Here is a 15478-nt window from a genome sequence, read left to right as displayed (position 1 = left end):
ATTTATAAGCAAAGTATAAATCAGTTCGTCAGCATATTATTGACGGAGCTCTTTCTCTTTTTCAAGGAAATCAAATTGACAACATTAACCGGCCTTTTTTTTTAATTCCTTATGCTGAAGAACAGAGAGCTGTATCAATCGTTCTCGAAACCAATAGAGTTTTGTATGAAATCTAAGCCTATCTAACTTTTCTTGGAGAGAAGCTTTGTGAAGACCTTATTTTATTCTAGCCAATTATAATTTAAGAAACTTTCCTTTCGCTTCTGATTTCATTTTACTGCCAGAATGTAAATTTAATGACATACATGCAAATTTAAGTGAGTTGGAAGCAGCAGTTTTAAGAGTTCGCAGTAGGCGAGTTACTTCTGAATTTATACCGTGCGGTCGATTTAGTGACTTCATAGTTGAACAGTTGGTGGTAGCCACTTTACCTCAGATCAGGGGTTCTCAACCGGTGGTACGCAAGAAAAAAATGGGTAGTACGCAAAGAAGCAAAGTATTTTTAACTAGTAAATTCAAAAATTAAAACCCCAATTGAGTTTGTTCTCTAACACTCGTAAATTTATGCAATCTGAGCTTTGTTGAAGAGTGGTGGTGGTAGTGGTACTTTGTAGGGATGGTACTAAAGGTTTTCAATTTCTGTTAGATGGTACGTGTAGTCAATAGGTTCAGAACCGCTGCCTTAGATTTTATTGATATTCTAGCATCGGCTTTGCTGTGTGCAAGTCGAGATTTAGCGGTTTAGATAAAGCAGGAGCTAGTCGTATAGCTAATCTTTATTTTATTGAGGTTGTACATACTATTTTTCTGTTCAAGTTACTTAGCCACAGGTGGAGGTTAAATTGTGAGCACCAAGTGAGTTCATTTGTTTTCCGTTTAGTTCAAATCAAGAAGTTATTGTAACCTTCTTCTGCAGTCATCTCTTCTTTCGAGACCTGGCGAGAATTCGCTACCAAGGGTCTACCAATTTATGTTCCCAAAACACACTAAAAGACTCGAGACCTTCATTTTAGTCGGTCTAGAAACGTTTTGAAATAAGGGTGATTATATACACTGTTGCAGCAATGCTTTAGAATATTTTCGATGAATAAAGAATAAATGTTTTTCTTTATTCATAGAAATAAATAAATATAATAAAAAATAAATTTATTTTCTTTGAATTATAATGAAACTGGATGTTTAATTTTCTTAATATTTTCATAAACTTTTATTTTCATTATTTCATAATTTTAATTTCATGATTAATGTTTAATAAAAGTTTATTTTTAACGCTTTCATCTTAATAATTTCAATTCATTCTTCTACTAGTTAATAACAATATAAGAAATTTATTTTATTGAAAAATCATAGCATCAAATCTTTACCAGTGTGAACGTCATAACTAGTCGAAACCCTGGCCAAAATAATTCCAGGATAGGTTCCTGATCTTCTGCGCCACAGCGTCCTTTGGCTTGTGCGTCTTCTGGTAGATTTACAGATACGGTCTGCAATCAATAATAAACTTTGTAATAACAATAACAATATCTATTGTAATTAAGACATAATAACACGCCGAATTCAGAAGTCAAACAACAAAAATCAGAGTTATATTTTCAAAATTTTCACAGGACTAGTTTCGATGGTTTTACCGAACCACCATCCTCAGCCGCAAAACCGGGAAGGGAAAAAAAAAAAAAAAAAAAAAAAAAAAAAAAAAAAAAGAGGATGGTGATTCGGTAAAACCATCGAAACTAGTCCTGTGAAAATTTTGAAAATATAACGCTGATTTTTGTTGTTTGACTTCTGAATTAATATCTATTGTGTTAACCAAACATTAGAACTACTGACTTGGTATTAAAAAATCATTAAATGTAAAGATATACGAGTATGTTTAGTGTTTACAAATGGAAAACATATGTAATTGAACGGAGATTCATTCGAAAAGCTATTATATTAATATATATTTCTTCAAATTATATTAATATATATTTTTTGAAATGCTTACTTGTTCTCCTCCTTGGCTTGGGTACGTTATTGTAAATGAAGCTGAGAATTTCGCAAGTATGCAGATTTTTCCACTAGGGTCCCACACAGCAAACGTAAAGTCAGGAGCAATGTCTTTCGCAAGAACGTCTGCAAATAACAAGTTTTTAAATTAAAAAGGATTTTGTCCTTTAGAACAAATATTTGCCATCTTCTGCTCAATATATTCGATAACAAGTACAGTAGATTGCCTGCTGTTCAATATTGTTTAAACTGGCCATATTTTCGTCAAGACAATTTTCCCTGAATCAAACTGTCATTTTCTCATTTCTAAGAAAAGCATTGCGCTGTACTGAAAGACAAAAAGCCATTGGAATATGTTGATAATGTAGAACCTATAAATAAGATACTGTTGCGAAATGCCCAGCTAGCCCAGTAAGATAGCTTTCCCTCAAAGTAGGATTAGGGATGCCAGAAAATGGCAAGGGAAGGCAAAGTTACCAGATTTGGCGCAAAATCGTTCTTTTGGCGAGGTTTGGCGACAAAATTGGAGATATGCTATAAACGGAGCGAAAACATTCTAGAACGCATTTTTAGCGGTTTTCTGGAGAATATTCTTGAAAGTAGGTTAAAGCTACATATACCCTACCGTAACGTAGTAACAGTGTCTTCAATTCAGAGATTAGTTTGAGAGCGATCGACTGAGTCGAGAGCTAGGAGCTGTATTTTAGTGCTTTGTCGTGAAATTGTCTTCACCGTTATAGCCTGAAGGCTGTGTTGCTGATTGTTTCAACGTGTTTCTCGTAGTTTTTCAACAACTGTAAACGTATCTTTGGAGCTGTCCTGTGTAATACTGGCGAAACAAATTGTATTTTCATTCTTCATGAAGTGTTATCATCAATTACTCCAAATCCACGAAACCCGTAGAACGTAACAGTATGTAATAAATTGAATCTCAGAGAAAGTATGGTGAAAAATTAACGAAGAAACTGAAATTCGTTTCAAGATGTCAGTAAGCAAATGGAATTCGGAAAGTTAGGTATTTTTATTGTTAAAAAATTATATAAAAGCCCACTGATGGCAAACCTGTTCCATTCCAGCCTCCGTTCTCAGTAAAGATTGTTAAGAATTTTATTTGTAGCGCCATTTCGTTTTACATACACGTGTTTAAAAATGTGTACAACATTTACTCTTAGGGAATTTGAAGTTAAGTTTTAAGTTATATTTTTGGTGACCTATTCTTTTCTTCTTCTTTTTTTTTTTTTTTTAAATTTCATGTTACGCATTTTCTTAAATTTAATTTTCTTTTGCCTTTTAGTTGTTTATTAAAATTTTCACACAGCTTTAGCATTAATAGTAATATAGTATAATTTTTTTCCTTTTAACACGTTATACTACGATTTTTAACCTTCAAAAGCAAATAAATTAACTAGTATGTTCTTCAATTTTAATCTTATTTGCATTTAATAATATTTTATTTTTCTAACATGCTTTTAGCTAAAATCACCCAACATTGTTACATTTGGAAAAGAAGATATGCTAAAAATGTCTTTTAACATTTTTTGGCTTTTATATTAGTCATTGCAAAATTTGAAAAACATGTGAATCATGTAAAATATTCAAGGAAAGAAGAGCGAAGATTATAGTTTTTATTAGCATTTTTATATAATTTATTACTGCTAATGAATCATGAAAATATAAACAAAGAAAAGGGTAAAACACGAAAGTCAAGGTTGGGGAATGGTGAAATATAGATATAAAAAAATTAGGGCGAAATTAAAAACAACAAAGTCCAACAAAATGTCAAGGTTAGAGAATGATGATATATAGATATAAAAATTTTAGGAGGCAGACAACAACAGAGTCAAGCACTATGACTATAGTGTGCAAATTAATTGGGACAAAGCGATTACTTTAATAATATATGAAAGTACCTTGATACACATCGACAATTAATAAAATTAAAAGAAAATACACCCGCTTTCAGCATAATGACCTGTGGAATGTGCTTAGGTATTGATTCTACTAGTCTTGTGCATATATATTTTTAATTCTTTATAATGGAATCACACATTTATAGCAATCTTAATCATGCACTCTTTTGCTATATAATCCATTTTTCTAAGATGTTCCTTGAGAATGTGCCACAAATTTTAGATCGAATTTTAGTCTGAATTTCCAGGCCAATCTAGCACAATAATTTTATTTTCCAAGCTGAACCTTCTGAGAGATTTCGAATTGTTGCAAGAAGCCAAGTTATGGTGAAATGTTCCTTTAAAGGTTTTCAAGAATGGCACAATTCCATATTATAAAATTTCTATGTACTTCGATGAATTCATTATTCCGTGAATAGGAACTAGACATCCAGTGTCATTTGCACTGAAGAAAATCTCAAAACAATTGTTTTTGAGGGCATTATGCGATTTTTTGGACGCGTTGAGGTTTTATTGGTTCAACCTTGTTCCGTCTTACAACGTTAGATTTGTAATGTGTGACCATGTGCAATGTGTAACAAAAGTTAGATGTATTAATGTAATCAAGAATAAATACGTAAATGAATCTCATCGCTGAAACTAACCTTTTTCCAGTCATTTATATTCAAGATATGTATTTGTTGGCCCACAACAATCGTTTTTGTTTCATTTGACATGACAAAAATTGTTAATTGGCTTTATCACCTTCCTGTCAGCAGTTAGAAGCCTACGTTGCATATCTGAAGGATGCATATTAATTCCAATAAACAATATGATGATCCTTGAGGTATAAACAATATGATGATCCTTGAGGTATAAACAATATGATGATCTTTTAATGTCTTTACTAGTTTTTGTTGGTTTACTAATTTTATACCGGAGTAGAAACGGATCAGATTTTGGAGTTTCTGCACGTTTTCTTCCATATTAGCCGTTACTTTCTGGAGAAAATGATCCAGGTTTATTGTGTCTCCTCAGAATTCAAGAAGAAACTCCCAATTTTCCAACAACAACAGATGAAGCAATATTTTCATAGTCATGGATGTGTGACTATTAAATGGAATATCTCTGCTCTCCTTCCTAAGCATACTATGTCCAATTTTTATACACTAAAATGAACGAATGCAGACTTTTTAAAATATATGCAAAAGTAACTTCCTCTTATCACATTATAAGGTATTTCTCCCGCCTTCTTAGCATGCCTTCATGGTGTAATGGTTAGCACACTGAGCGCATGTTCGAGAGGTCCGTGGTTCGAGTTCCGGCGAGGGCATTGCTCATTTTTCACTTCTCCAACAGCTCTACAACGTAAGCAAGCTTAAAATGGTACGATAATCCTAATTTATTGCCTAAACCAGCTCCAAGTAGTCGAAAGTAGACATGCAAGCAACATTAAAGCAGAAGAAACTGCTTTGAGGGACTTACTGGCGTCAGCTGGCATTCAGCATAAAATTCTGTGAAAAAAAATCGCTTTATTCTAATTAATTTGCATATTATAATATTATATAAATCCATACCCTCATATTCAGAGACATCGTTACTTTTAAATATAAGCAATTTAAACACAAATAATTGGTTCTATTATTTATGTTTAAATTGCCCGAACTAAAAAAAGGTTGACTGCAAAGGTACATTTAGTAATACAGATATACATACCAGGAGTGGATTCCAGGTAAGTTTCAGTGATGACAATATTTCCTGGAGTCTAAGAAAAAAAATAGAGCTATGTCATTAAAAGAGAAGCACATCAAAATTAAGCTAATAATTGAACAAACAAAAAAAATAAGAAAAGCTATACTTCAAACTAGCTGGGAAAAAACGGAATAATAAAGAATTAAAGTTTACTGCACTGTTTTTCTTTTCCCTTATCAACAGCAAAGCATTCTTAAAGAGATTAAAACGATATTAAATCTGATAAAAAGTCGATAGAAATTCTATCTATTTTCGATCGAAATTTTTATGATTTTCTATTGAAAAATCGATTGAATTTATAATTTTGATTGCTAGTGAGTTAATAGCTGCTTAAAAAATTTCGACCATTAAAGGTTATTAATATTAAAAATGTGTTGCAGTTCATTTCTGTAATATTTGCATTAAAAGCAAGATATATGTGTAAAATTTATAAACCCCTCTCTAAAAAAATCAGATTTTTTTATTAATTTTGCTTTTTGTTTGAAATAATTTTTTTTTATAATAAGCCTTAGTTTACATCGGTGTTAATAAAGTAATAGTTTCTTTATTAAAAATTCGTCAAGTTTAATAAACATGAAATAGGGACATGAAAAATATTCAACTGATAAAATTATGATTTTTAAGTCCTTAATTTTAATCATTTCGTTAAAACCACTGATTCTCTCTTTTCGTCATAAAATATATTCAGCATCACATCTGATGGACATTCCATAATCCAAAATGGTGTCTACAGTTAACAAGCACACAGATTTCATAATATACGCATAAAAAAAAGCACTTGCTAAATATCAGGAAAAGTGACCCTGTGTCATTCTGTTTTCATATTATTCTTCAATGTCTGAATTATAGGACTGGAAGAAGGGAGAAAATACCTTATAAGAATTTCTAAATTAGTTCTTTTAAAGGGCATCATAAAACAACATATGAAGGAGATTTTCTCTAAACTCTTGCATTCTGGAATTGAGCGCATTATGTGCAGTTCTGCAATAATTCTGACTCAAAGGCAGCATCTTGAATAAATCTCGAATTCATTTGAAGAGATTGGTCTTTTCTGTGACTTAGATTAATTTCCTTTATCACTTTTCCAAAAATACAAAGCAGAATAAAAAATTAAATAGAATACTTATTTTCATTTTACAGTACAACTCCAATTATCTGAACTCCGACCATCCGAATCGCTAACAGAGTTTAAGAAAAAAATTAAAACAGAAACGTAGTGTTGAACAATCAACAATTTCAGACATTAAAAGGAGCAAACTTACACTTTCAAACTTCGTGTCACTGCTTTAAAACGCAGATGGAAATTTCAGATGTCGTTTTCAAGTGGTTTTTGCAGCAACGTTCTATGGGAAACCCAATTTCGGGTCCGATTCTTTGTGAAAAAGCTAAGACCTTAGCTCAAAAGCTTGGTTGTTCATCCTTTAAAGAAAGTAACGGCTGGCTAAAAAACTTGAAGTGCAGCTACGGTGTCCGTCAAACAGACTTTGACGGAGATGTTCAGGGACCAAGGATTTTCAGCACTTGTAAGTGCTGTACAGTACGCTATGTGTTGCCTATACATTTTAATTAATTAAAACCTCTTTTTCTTTAAAACTGTTTTTTTTTTCTCCCATTTTCAACATACAGTACATACAGTAATTAGGTTTACGTAATTCTTTCTTCGAAAAAAAAAAATCCAATTATCCGAATTTTTGATTATCCGAATAGGGTCCAGTACCAATTGACTCGGATAATTAGAGCTCTACCGTAATTTTTTTGCATTCTTTTCGGGAATATTTCTTGTGGTAGAATGCAATATTTTCTGACACTTACCATTTTTTGAATAAATTCCTTTCCTGAATTCTCTCTAATTATTTGGATAAAAATTTAATATATATCAATGTAATAACGTTCCGCTGATTATAAGTGTAATTATTTAAGCGCTCGGAATAGAAAAATTTCGACAACATGTGTATTTTAAATGTACCAATTTCGATTATTTTTATATTCCTTCTTTACATTAAATTTTTTAAAAAATAAATCATAAAATTCTTACCTGTAGGCTATCTCTTATTACGGACTGACAGAAACAGTTTGTAAACAAAACCAAAATTGCTGAAAAAAAGTGGAAAATTTAGGATTTGAATTGCGATATCAATTCAAGTTTTTTTCAGATAATACACAATAAAGGTATAACAAATGCTTATTCTCACAGTCAATGAAATCCGTGTAAAGACTGCAAGTTAAATACTGTAAAGGCCCTTATTTTCGCGGGCCATAGTTTTCGCGAAAATGACTATATCGGTGATTTCGCGATTTGAAAATTTCGCGAATTTTATATGAACAGAATAAATAGTATTCTAAGTGAATGAGCTGCCTTCTAATAATTTTATTGTTTTATATTCGAGAAATATAGTTGTATATTATTCAAAAAATAGTTATAAGAAAGAAAGTTGTCGAGAAAAAACTTGTAACTCTTCAAAAGAAGGTTAAATTTTGGGTAAGTGAAAAAGTTTGAGTAAGTGATTTTTTATTATTATTTGAGACGGAAAAAAAGTATTTCGCGAGGCTTAAATTTTCGCGATTACGACGGGCTCGCGAAAATCGCGAAAATTAAAGCCTCTCGAAAATAAGGGCCTTTACAGTAGTTATCCGTACATTATTTTACGTTCTTTCTTTCAAATCTGCGATGGTAGCTGCGATAAAACTCGTAATAAAATTCGTAAAATTCGTAATTTTAAAAACTAGGCAAAAAAATTTAGATAGAAATCTTCATGTGGAAATTAATTCTCTTATGATTAAAACAGAAAAAAGAGACATAGTGTAAATATTCTTCTTTATGTTATTTCATGTCTCATCATAGTAGTCTTTCATAGTGTTACTGTCTCACCATGGTGTTACGTATTATTTAATTTATACTATAATGGAACAATAAAGACTTATATTCGTAATTACAGCTAGAAATCTTCATGTGGAAATTAATTCTCTTATAATTAAACGGAACGAAGAGACGTAAGTGTCAAAATTCTTCTTTATGTAATTTCATGTACCATCATAATAATCTTTCATAGTGTTACTGTCTCATCTCAGTGTTATGTATTATTTAATGTATACTAATGGAAAAGTAAAGTGTTATATTTGCATTGATAACTTGGTTGAAAATAAGTAAAATAACACTGAAATTTTCCTATCCTCTAGTTTAATTTGTATTACTAAAGTAAAATAATAAAGATATTTTCTCAGTGCTAATCTGATAAAATTCCATGAGAAAATAATTATCTAATAACAGATTGCTGGTCCTTCCGGAAAATTCGAAAGCTAGTTCTTTCCGCTTCTTTTCTTTATTTTGAAGCAGCTTGTGTTTGATCCTCTTTTATAAGATTTATAGTGACATTAAATTTCATTTGCGTTAGAAAATACTCAGATTTTTAATTGAAAAATTTCAAGATCAAATAATTTTTAACATCCCTTTTCTGAATATATATTTATGATAAAGAGTAATGATTTAAATTTATAGATGATTGTAGATTAGATCGATGATAATTGTAGACAGTGAAAGCATGTGCTGTAATAATAATAAATGTAACTAAAGTATATAAATTATTACATCGTGTTAAGGATGAATAATAATTTTTTTTTCGTTTTATCTTTTTTCCGATAAGAAGCAAAAAAGTATTTATTTCCTACATTTTAGTCTTTTTAACTCTTTTCTTAGTTATTTTGAAATAATTTAAAATGATTTAATTGCTCATAAACATTTAAAAACTATTTTAACTATTCAGAAAAATTTTTAAGACATTTTAGCTATTCAGAAATATCTCAAAAATATTTTTAATTTATTGGAAATATTTCTGAAAATAAAAATTTTAGTGTAATCTAAAAATAAACTATTTTTACGAGAGAAAGGAAATTATTATTATTATTATTAGATTTACTAATAGTGTAACTTAACAAGCAAAGTAAAACTTTTTTATAGCAAAAATTCGTAAATTTTAATAAAATACTTTTATAAAAATTCCAAGTATAGTCCTTTTCAAACTTTAAAAACTGTGTAAACTGTGTTACTCAATAAATATTCTCAATTTATTTGCTTAAATATCGCATATTATTTACACATTTTATAAAACGATACTTCTAAAGAGATCTATTCAAAATATAATATCATTCAATTTAACTTTAAAAATTCAAATGACCTTCAGTTTGAAAACTTAGCAAAATTTTCTTTCGAACCAATTGAAAATTCCACAGAAACATTTAGAACTATAAATTATTTTGTTTTTTGATTATCATACTAATATTTAAATGCAACACCGAAGATAAGTTAATAATGCTATCTGATAATGTCCTTGCATTTTAATAGTATAATGCTGTGACTTACTTGCGGATACGAGAGTCACGATCAGAGGTTCCTGCATAGCTGCTTTTCCTCCGATTACTGCAGTACCAAAGCCAGGAAAGCAATAAACAGCTTTTAAAATTCTGGAAGAGCAGGATGAGCTTGGGAGAAAGGAAGACACTTTCAGGAATCATACAGGAAGACGTAGAGAAATATCACAGCGGCCATTGTTTACGATCGATTTAGGAACCATCATGCGCCTGCGCACTAATATGACGCCCATTTCCACTCTAAACTGACATTTTTCGTTTCATGTAACGCTGGCAGCATATGGGACGTAATTGAAATTCAGCTATTCTTATAAATTGTCGATAAGAATGATTAAATAAAGAAAAAATTTGATGTAGACACCACATGACTTCCCTCTAAGGCCTGTTAAATGATACACTTTTTTTTACTGAAGTTCTTTTTAAATTATTTCTTCGAATTATTACCGATTATTTCAAATTATTAACTTAATTAACCGATACCTCAAAGCAAGTTGAAAATGACATCAAAAATTGCAAATTTTGAAATTAAAATATCTCTGCCAATTTTTGTCCAAAACTTCTCGTATTTTTATTTTTTCATAACGAGTATGTAACTTTCCCAAATATACGTATAGGAAAAGGGTGACCGCATTCAAAGTTAGGTTTCGTTATTTGTTCAATTTTTTTTAAAGCTTTTCAAAAAATTTGACACTGCCATATTGCGTAGAATTTATGCCTCGATGGTCTCAATTAAGATTTTATAACTAAAACCAAAGGCGTTGAGTTTAACATAAAATTCTTGATAATCATTCGAAATTATAACAAATCTTAATATTTTCTCTTATTTGTAGTAAAGTTTAAAAACTGCTTCGAATTTAAAAATAAATCAATCTTTAAGCATCAATATTCTGTTAAATTTTTATTTTTTGAATAAATTCGGCAACGTGGTTGGAGGGGATACCCAACCTCCCAGGGCACCTCCTCTGGCTACGCGAGTTGAAGTGAAGCACATTTACATGATATTATGGCTACAACGACGAAGCTTATATTGCTCCCGCTATTAATAAAAACGATACGTTGTTTTCCATCGTTTTTATTGATTTTCCATCGTTTTATCGATGGAAAACAAGTTAAATCGTGCGTTGTCGAATCTTTGCATAGCCTCAGTATTGAACTATACTGATTATCATTAATTAAGCAAAAAATATAACGAGAAGAACGATTACTCAAAAAGTTACAGGTAAAATTTAGAGAAACTGACCCACAGTATACCACACATAATAAGGGTATAAAATAACATGAAAAGAAATTATCAGACAATTATGGTGTTATAGAAATTAACGCATGTATAAAATGAACAAATCGGATGTGTCAGTTCGGGATAGGAAAATTATCTTCATTATAGAGTATGATCTCCTATAGAATCAATACAGCACATACAGGGATGTGTAATGCTTTCGATTATGTGGTCTATCAGTTCCGTGGCGACAGCTATTGCTTTTGCGAAGCAGTTGCAAGCGTGGCAATGGTCTGAAGAGGAGGAGTAATACGTCTTCCTAAAGCATCCCAAATATGCTCGATAGGATTCAAATCCAGTGATCGAGCTGGCCGCTCCATACGCTGAATCGTTTGCTGCTGAAGATACTCATCTACGATGCAAGCCCCGTGAGCATCTTTTTCACGGTGTTTGATGGATGATAAAGAGTTCCAAGTTCCTTCCAAATCAAATATTGCCTACTATTCCTTTTGAGGCTAAACCTGGACTCATCCGTAAAGACAACAGCCTTCTATTGATTAGTTACCCAGTGGATATTCTCAAGTGTTCACCTCAAACGTTCCCTCCTATGACGTGAAGTGAGTGGCACGCAACCGTGTGGTCGCCTGGCGTACAGACCTCCTTTCATAAAGCCTTTTACTCACTGTTGACACTGATACCAACTTTCCGGCGGTTGCATGGAAAGAGAATCTTAGTTGAAACTTAGTTGCGGTTCTATTCCTTCGTGCGCATAACAACAAAAATCGGTCATTGGCGGTTGGTCGTCCTTGACTGAACCTCCTTGATGTGGAATCTGTGGCTAGAAATTGTTGCGAAAGTCCTCAGAAGGCTAAATGTGTCAGATGGCTAAATATGAGTCCTCAGAAGGACTCACATTTAGCCATCTGGACATTGTCTGACTTTCTCCTGTCTCTAACCTCCGATTAGTTTCCATTTCAGTTCTTCGGGCAAATGATGCCTGTAGGTCATTATTATGAATTGGCGATTCCAGATTTTTTACCTCCGTATCATAGCGAAATTTGCAGGCTTGTTCTCAAACTTGCAATTTTATGCTCCTCGCAGATGACTTAATCCAATTGCAACGCCACTCTTTCTCACACTGAAGTTCTGCAGCAACTATTATTTGGCAACATATTCAAATTTTATACGGATTGGCTTATTTCTTAACGAGTTATTGCTATTTTGGGGATTTTTCGTTAATTTTTGGAAACCATTGTAGAATGTGATCTCACGCAAGATTCCCCTTTCTTAAGTGCAGATTGTTTTATTCTTACATCACCTATAGATGCCCATTTTTTTTTTTTTTTTTTTTTTTTTTTTTTTTTTTTTTCTGATATACTCTTGCTGACAAACTCTCGAAGCATTTACCGTTTCAATTAACCGCAAGCATTTTCATGACTAGAAAAGTAGTCGAAAATATAAGGTAAAACTACAAATATTTGAAATTCAGCTTCATGTTTAACATTGCGCAGAGAGTGGGAGAGTTGCTTGTGTTTGTTCCTGCCAATGTTCCCTACAGAGTGTTTTTTTCCTTCCAAATAGGAAAAAACACTCTATAGGGAAGGAAATATGAGAGAAAATAAGGAAAACTTTTAATAAGGAATAAGAACTCAAATGCGCATGAGCATTTTTATTTCTACTGAATATTTTAAACAGTTATTGGCTCTTGCATATTTTTTAAAAAATAAGAGCGAAAAAGAAAGTGTACGCAACATCCTCGAGCTCCTAGTTAAACCTAGCTAAACGATTCCTTATTAAATTACCATGCGATTCCTTATTAAAGCGGCCACAGAGGATAATTTCAAATGTCACTAAAGTTTTATGCGAGGGCCGCTTTAACATGGAAGCACACATCGCTTTACAAGGTCTCCACTCAAAATCAACTTGTGTTATTACTTGCTCTTTCCATTTCTGTGTCCTTCATATTTGTTAATACATGAAAGTTAATTATGTGAATATTTTATATTCATATAATATATTTATATGATATATATATTATAAATTGTAATTAAAATGATTTGAGCAAAGGTGTCTGCTAATTCAAACTGAATTACCCAGGGCAGGCTGCGAGGACGCCTCTTTGCTTACTGTCCCACGGGGTTTCCCCCTTCTACTTGCTTAATTGCTTAAAGTACAGTACAATGAAGGAAACCACTGGCGGTACATTTCTTAAGAGCCACCGCTAGCTCAATAAATAAAGGTGATTTAAATAATAAAATGTTAATTCACATGTCAAAGATCTCTTTGTACACAACATTTCTTGTGTAGACTTTCCATCATTTTTAAGCTTGCCTTGCGGAGGACCATCAGTTATTTTTAATTTTACGTCCGTTCTTTCACGAACTCTTGAACAGGAAACATAAAGTTGACCGTGTTCAAATGCAGGCTCAGGTAAAAAAATGCCAACACGCTTAAACGTTTGGCCCTGAGACTTATGGATGGTCATAGCAAAGTCAAGTTTTACAGGAAATTGTCTGCGTCTCAATTGAAACGGCAACTCTGTCCCGTGGTAACTTCACCCCATTGGCTAGTACAGTTACGCAAACAACCAATAAACTTTCGTCGACAAACAGACACTTAAGTCGCATATAATAAAGATATTTATTTATTTCATTTTATTTGCTTTTTCAGCGCTGCCGGTTTTTGCCGTTTGGATATTTCCGAATTCTATTATATATAGATGTTAAATTTATTTATTAAATGTTAAATGCACCTGCTCTCGTATTTTTAATTTTTTCGGCTTAGCTTTCTCATAATATTCGTTACGCGTTGCACTACACGGGGAATAAAACAACTTACAATTACGCAAGTAACCAATAAACTATTGGTGACAAGCACTTAAGCCGCATATATATAAGATTTCTCGCATTGTGATAAAACAACGGTACATAGAGCCATCGAATTTTGAATGACGTAATCCTCCTACGAATATGGCCATGTGGAATAACAAACTTTAAATTTGAAATTCGTTTTATTATCGATTTCATATTTTGTAAAACTGTAACGAATTTTTGATTAGCAAACTCAAGGATTTCAAAGCGAGCAATGGCAACACTCTACGGAGTAAAAATAAACCTTTTTATATCCAGCGCGCGGAACAGTGTATCGGAAATTCTAAAGATATTCTCATTTAAAAATTATTTTGCGGCATTGTTATTGAACTGAATTTTATGGTTTAAGAACTGAATTTTATGGTTATGCAAAGAACATGATATTTAATAAATAAAGGTAACACACAAAACGTTAAAAAAAAAAAAAAAAAAAAAAAACGTTTCTTTGGACTTAATTTTAAATCTGAAACTTTCAGATTTTTTTTATGATTTTTTTTTTAGTTTTAAAATTTTCTTTGGATAATAAACGCCCGCCACTGTAGGTACTTGAATTGGGTTAAAATCCAATGAATAAATAAATAAATAAAGATAGAGGATTATTTAAATAAATGTTCATATCCTCATAGAAATTTTGCTACGAATTAACAACTTATTAATAAATCTTTCGGTACTATTCCTTTAGAGAGGCGTCAGTTAAAAATGAAGAAATAATAAGAAGAAAAGAATGCTACAACAACAAGCCACATATCATGGCTCGAGAATTTAACTTTTAAAATATCGTGGCTCGAGATTTCTAGTTCTCGTTCGAAATATCCTTACCCTTTATTTTTTGCCATATTTCGCCGTTTTGTCAGTCCGATGGATTGATTACACAATTTGGCAATTACCTAATGACCAAAAAGCTGCCATAAGATTCTTTCAGGACAAAGGAATAATTCATATTAATAGACTTTGTTATCAAAACCATCCGATGTAATTTGCTTTTAAATCAAACAACGCTTCTCTATGATGTTGTACGTTCTTGCTGTGTGTGGGGGGGGGGGGAAACAGAATTATGAAGTAAAACATGGTGTGAAGACTCGCGTCTTTCTTTCCTCAATGCCGTTTGTTTTATCTGTATGTGGTATCAAGAATTGACATCGATTGAATTTTGCTAACTTCAGTTAGAAATCAGCCATAATGCGACAATAAATTGGAATACCTACATTAAAGTCTTTTTAGAGAAAGAAAAAAGAACGTTGGACGTGTTCTTCCAGAACAATGGGTATTCTGAGTTTATGCCGGGAAAGCAACGCGGATGGCAGCATTATATTTTCAGACTGCTGGAAAAGATGTAATAAAGGGAAGTTAAGAAATGCTGGATATGAACATTTCACTGTGAATCACAGTTATAATTTTAG

At 32.0% G+C, this 15478-nt stretch overlaps 1 protein-coding gene across 1 annotated transcript in view; it reads right to left on the bottom strand.

The window, feature by feature from the left end:
• LOC118189338 (lysosome-associated membrane glycoprotein 5-like) overlaps window positions 1–10180 on the bottom strand; it is a 31267-nt gene extending 21087 nt beyond the window's left edge. Inside the window, exons 1-5 of the mRNA XM_035359921.2 lie at window positions 9985–10180; window positions 7663–7721; window positions 5592–5640; window positions 1985–2112; window positions 1365–1484 (exon numbers count right to left, since the gene is read on the bottom strand). Coding sequence (XP_035215812.1) covers window positions 1365–1484; window positions 1985–2112; window positions 5592–5640; window positions 7663–7721; window positions 9985–10021 — 393 coding nt within the window. The 5' untranslated portion in view covers window positions 10022–10180. The remainder of the gene's footprint in view (window positions 1–1364; window positions 1485–1984; window positions 2113–5591; window positions 5641–7662; window positions 7722–9984) is intronic.
• Between the last annotated feature and the right edge of the window lie 5298 nt (window positions 10181–15478).

Source organism: Stegodyphus dumicola, chromosome 9 (genome assembly GCF_044657685.1).
Source record: "Stegodyphus dumicola isolate Sdum_Otavi_A_Nest chromosome 9, ASM4465768v1".
Lineage (NCBI taxonomy): Eukaryota > Metazoa > Arthropoda > Arachnida > Araneae > Eresidae > Stegodyphus > Stegodyphus dumicola.
The sequence above is the reverse complement of the archived record's forward strand: the minus strand, read 5'-3'. Positions and strand labels throughout refer to the sequence as shown.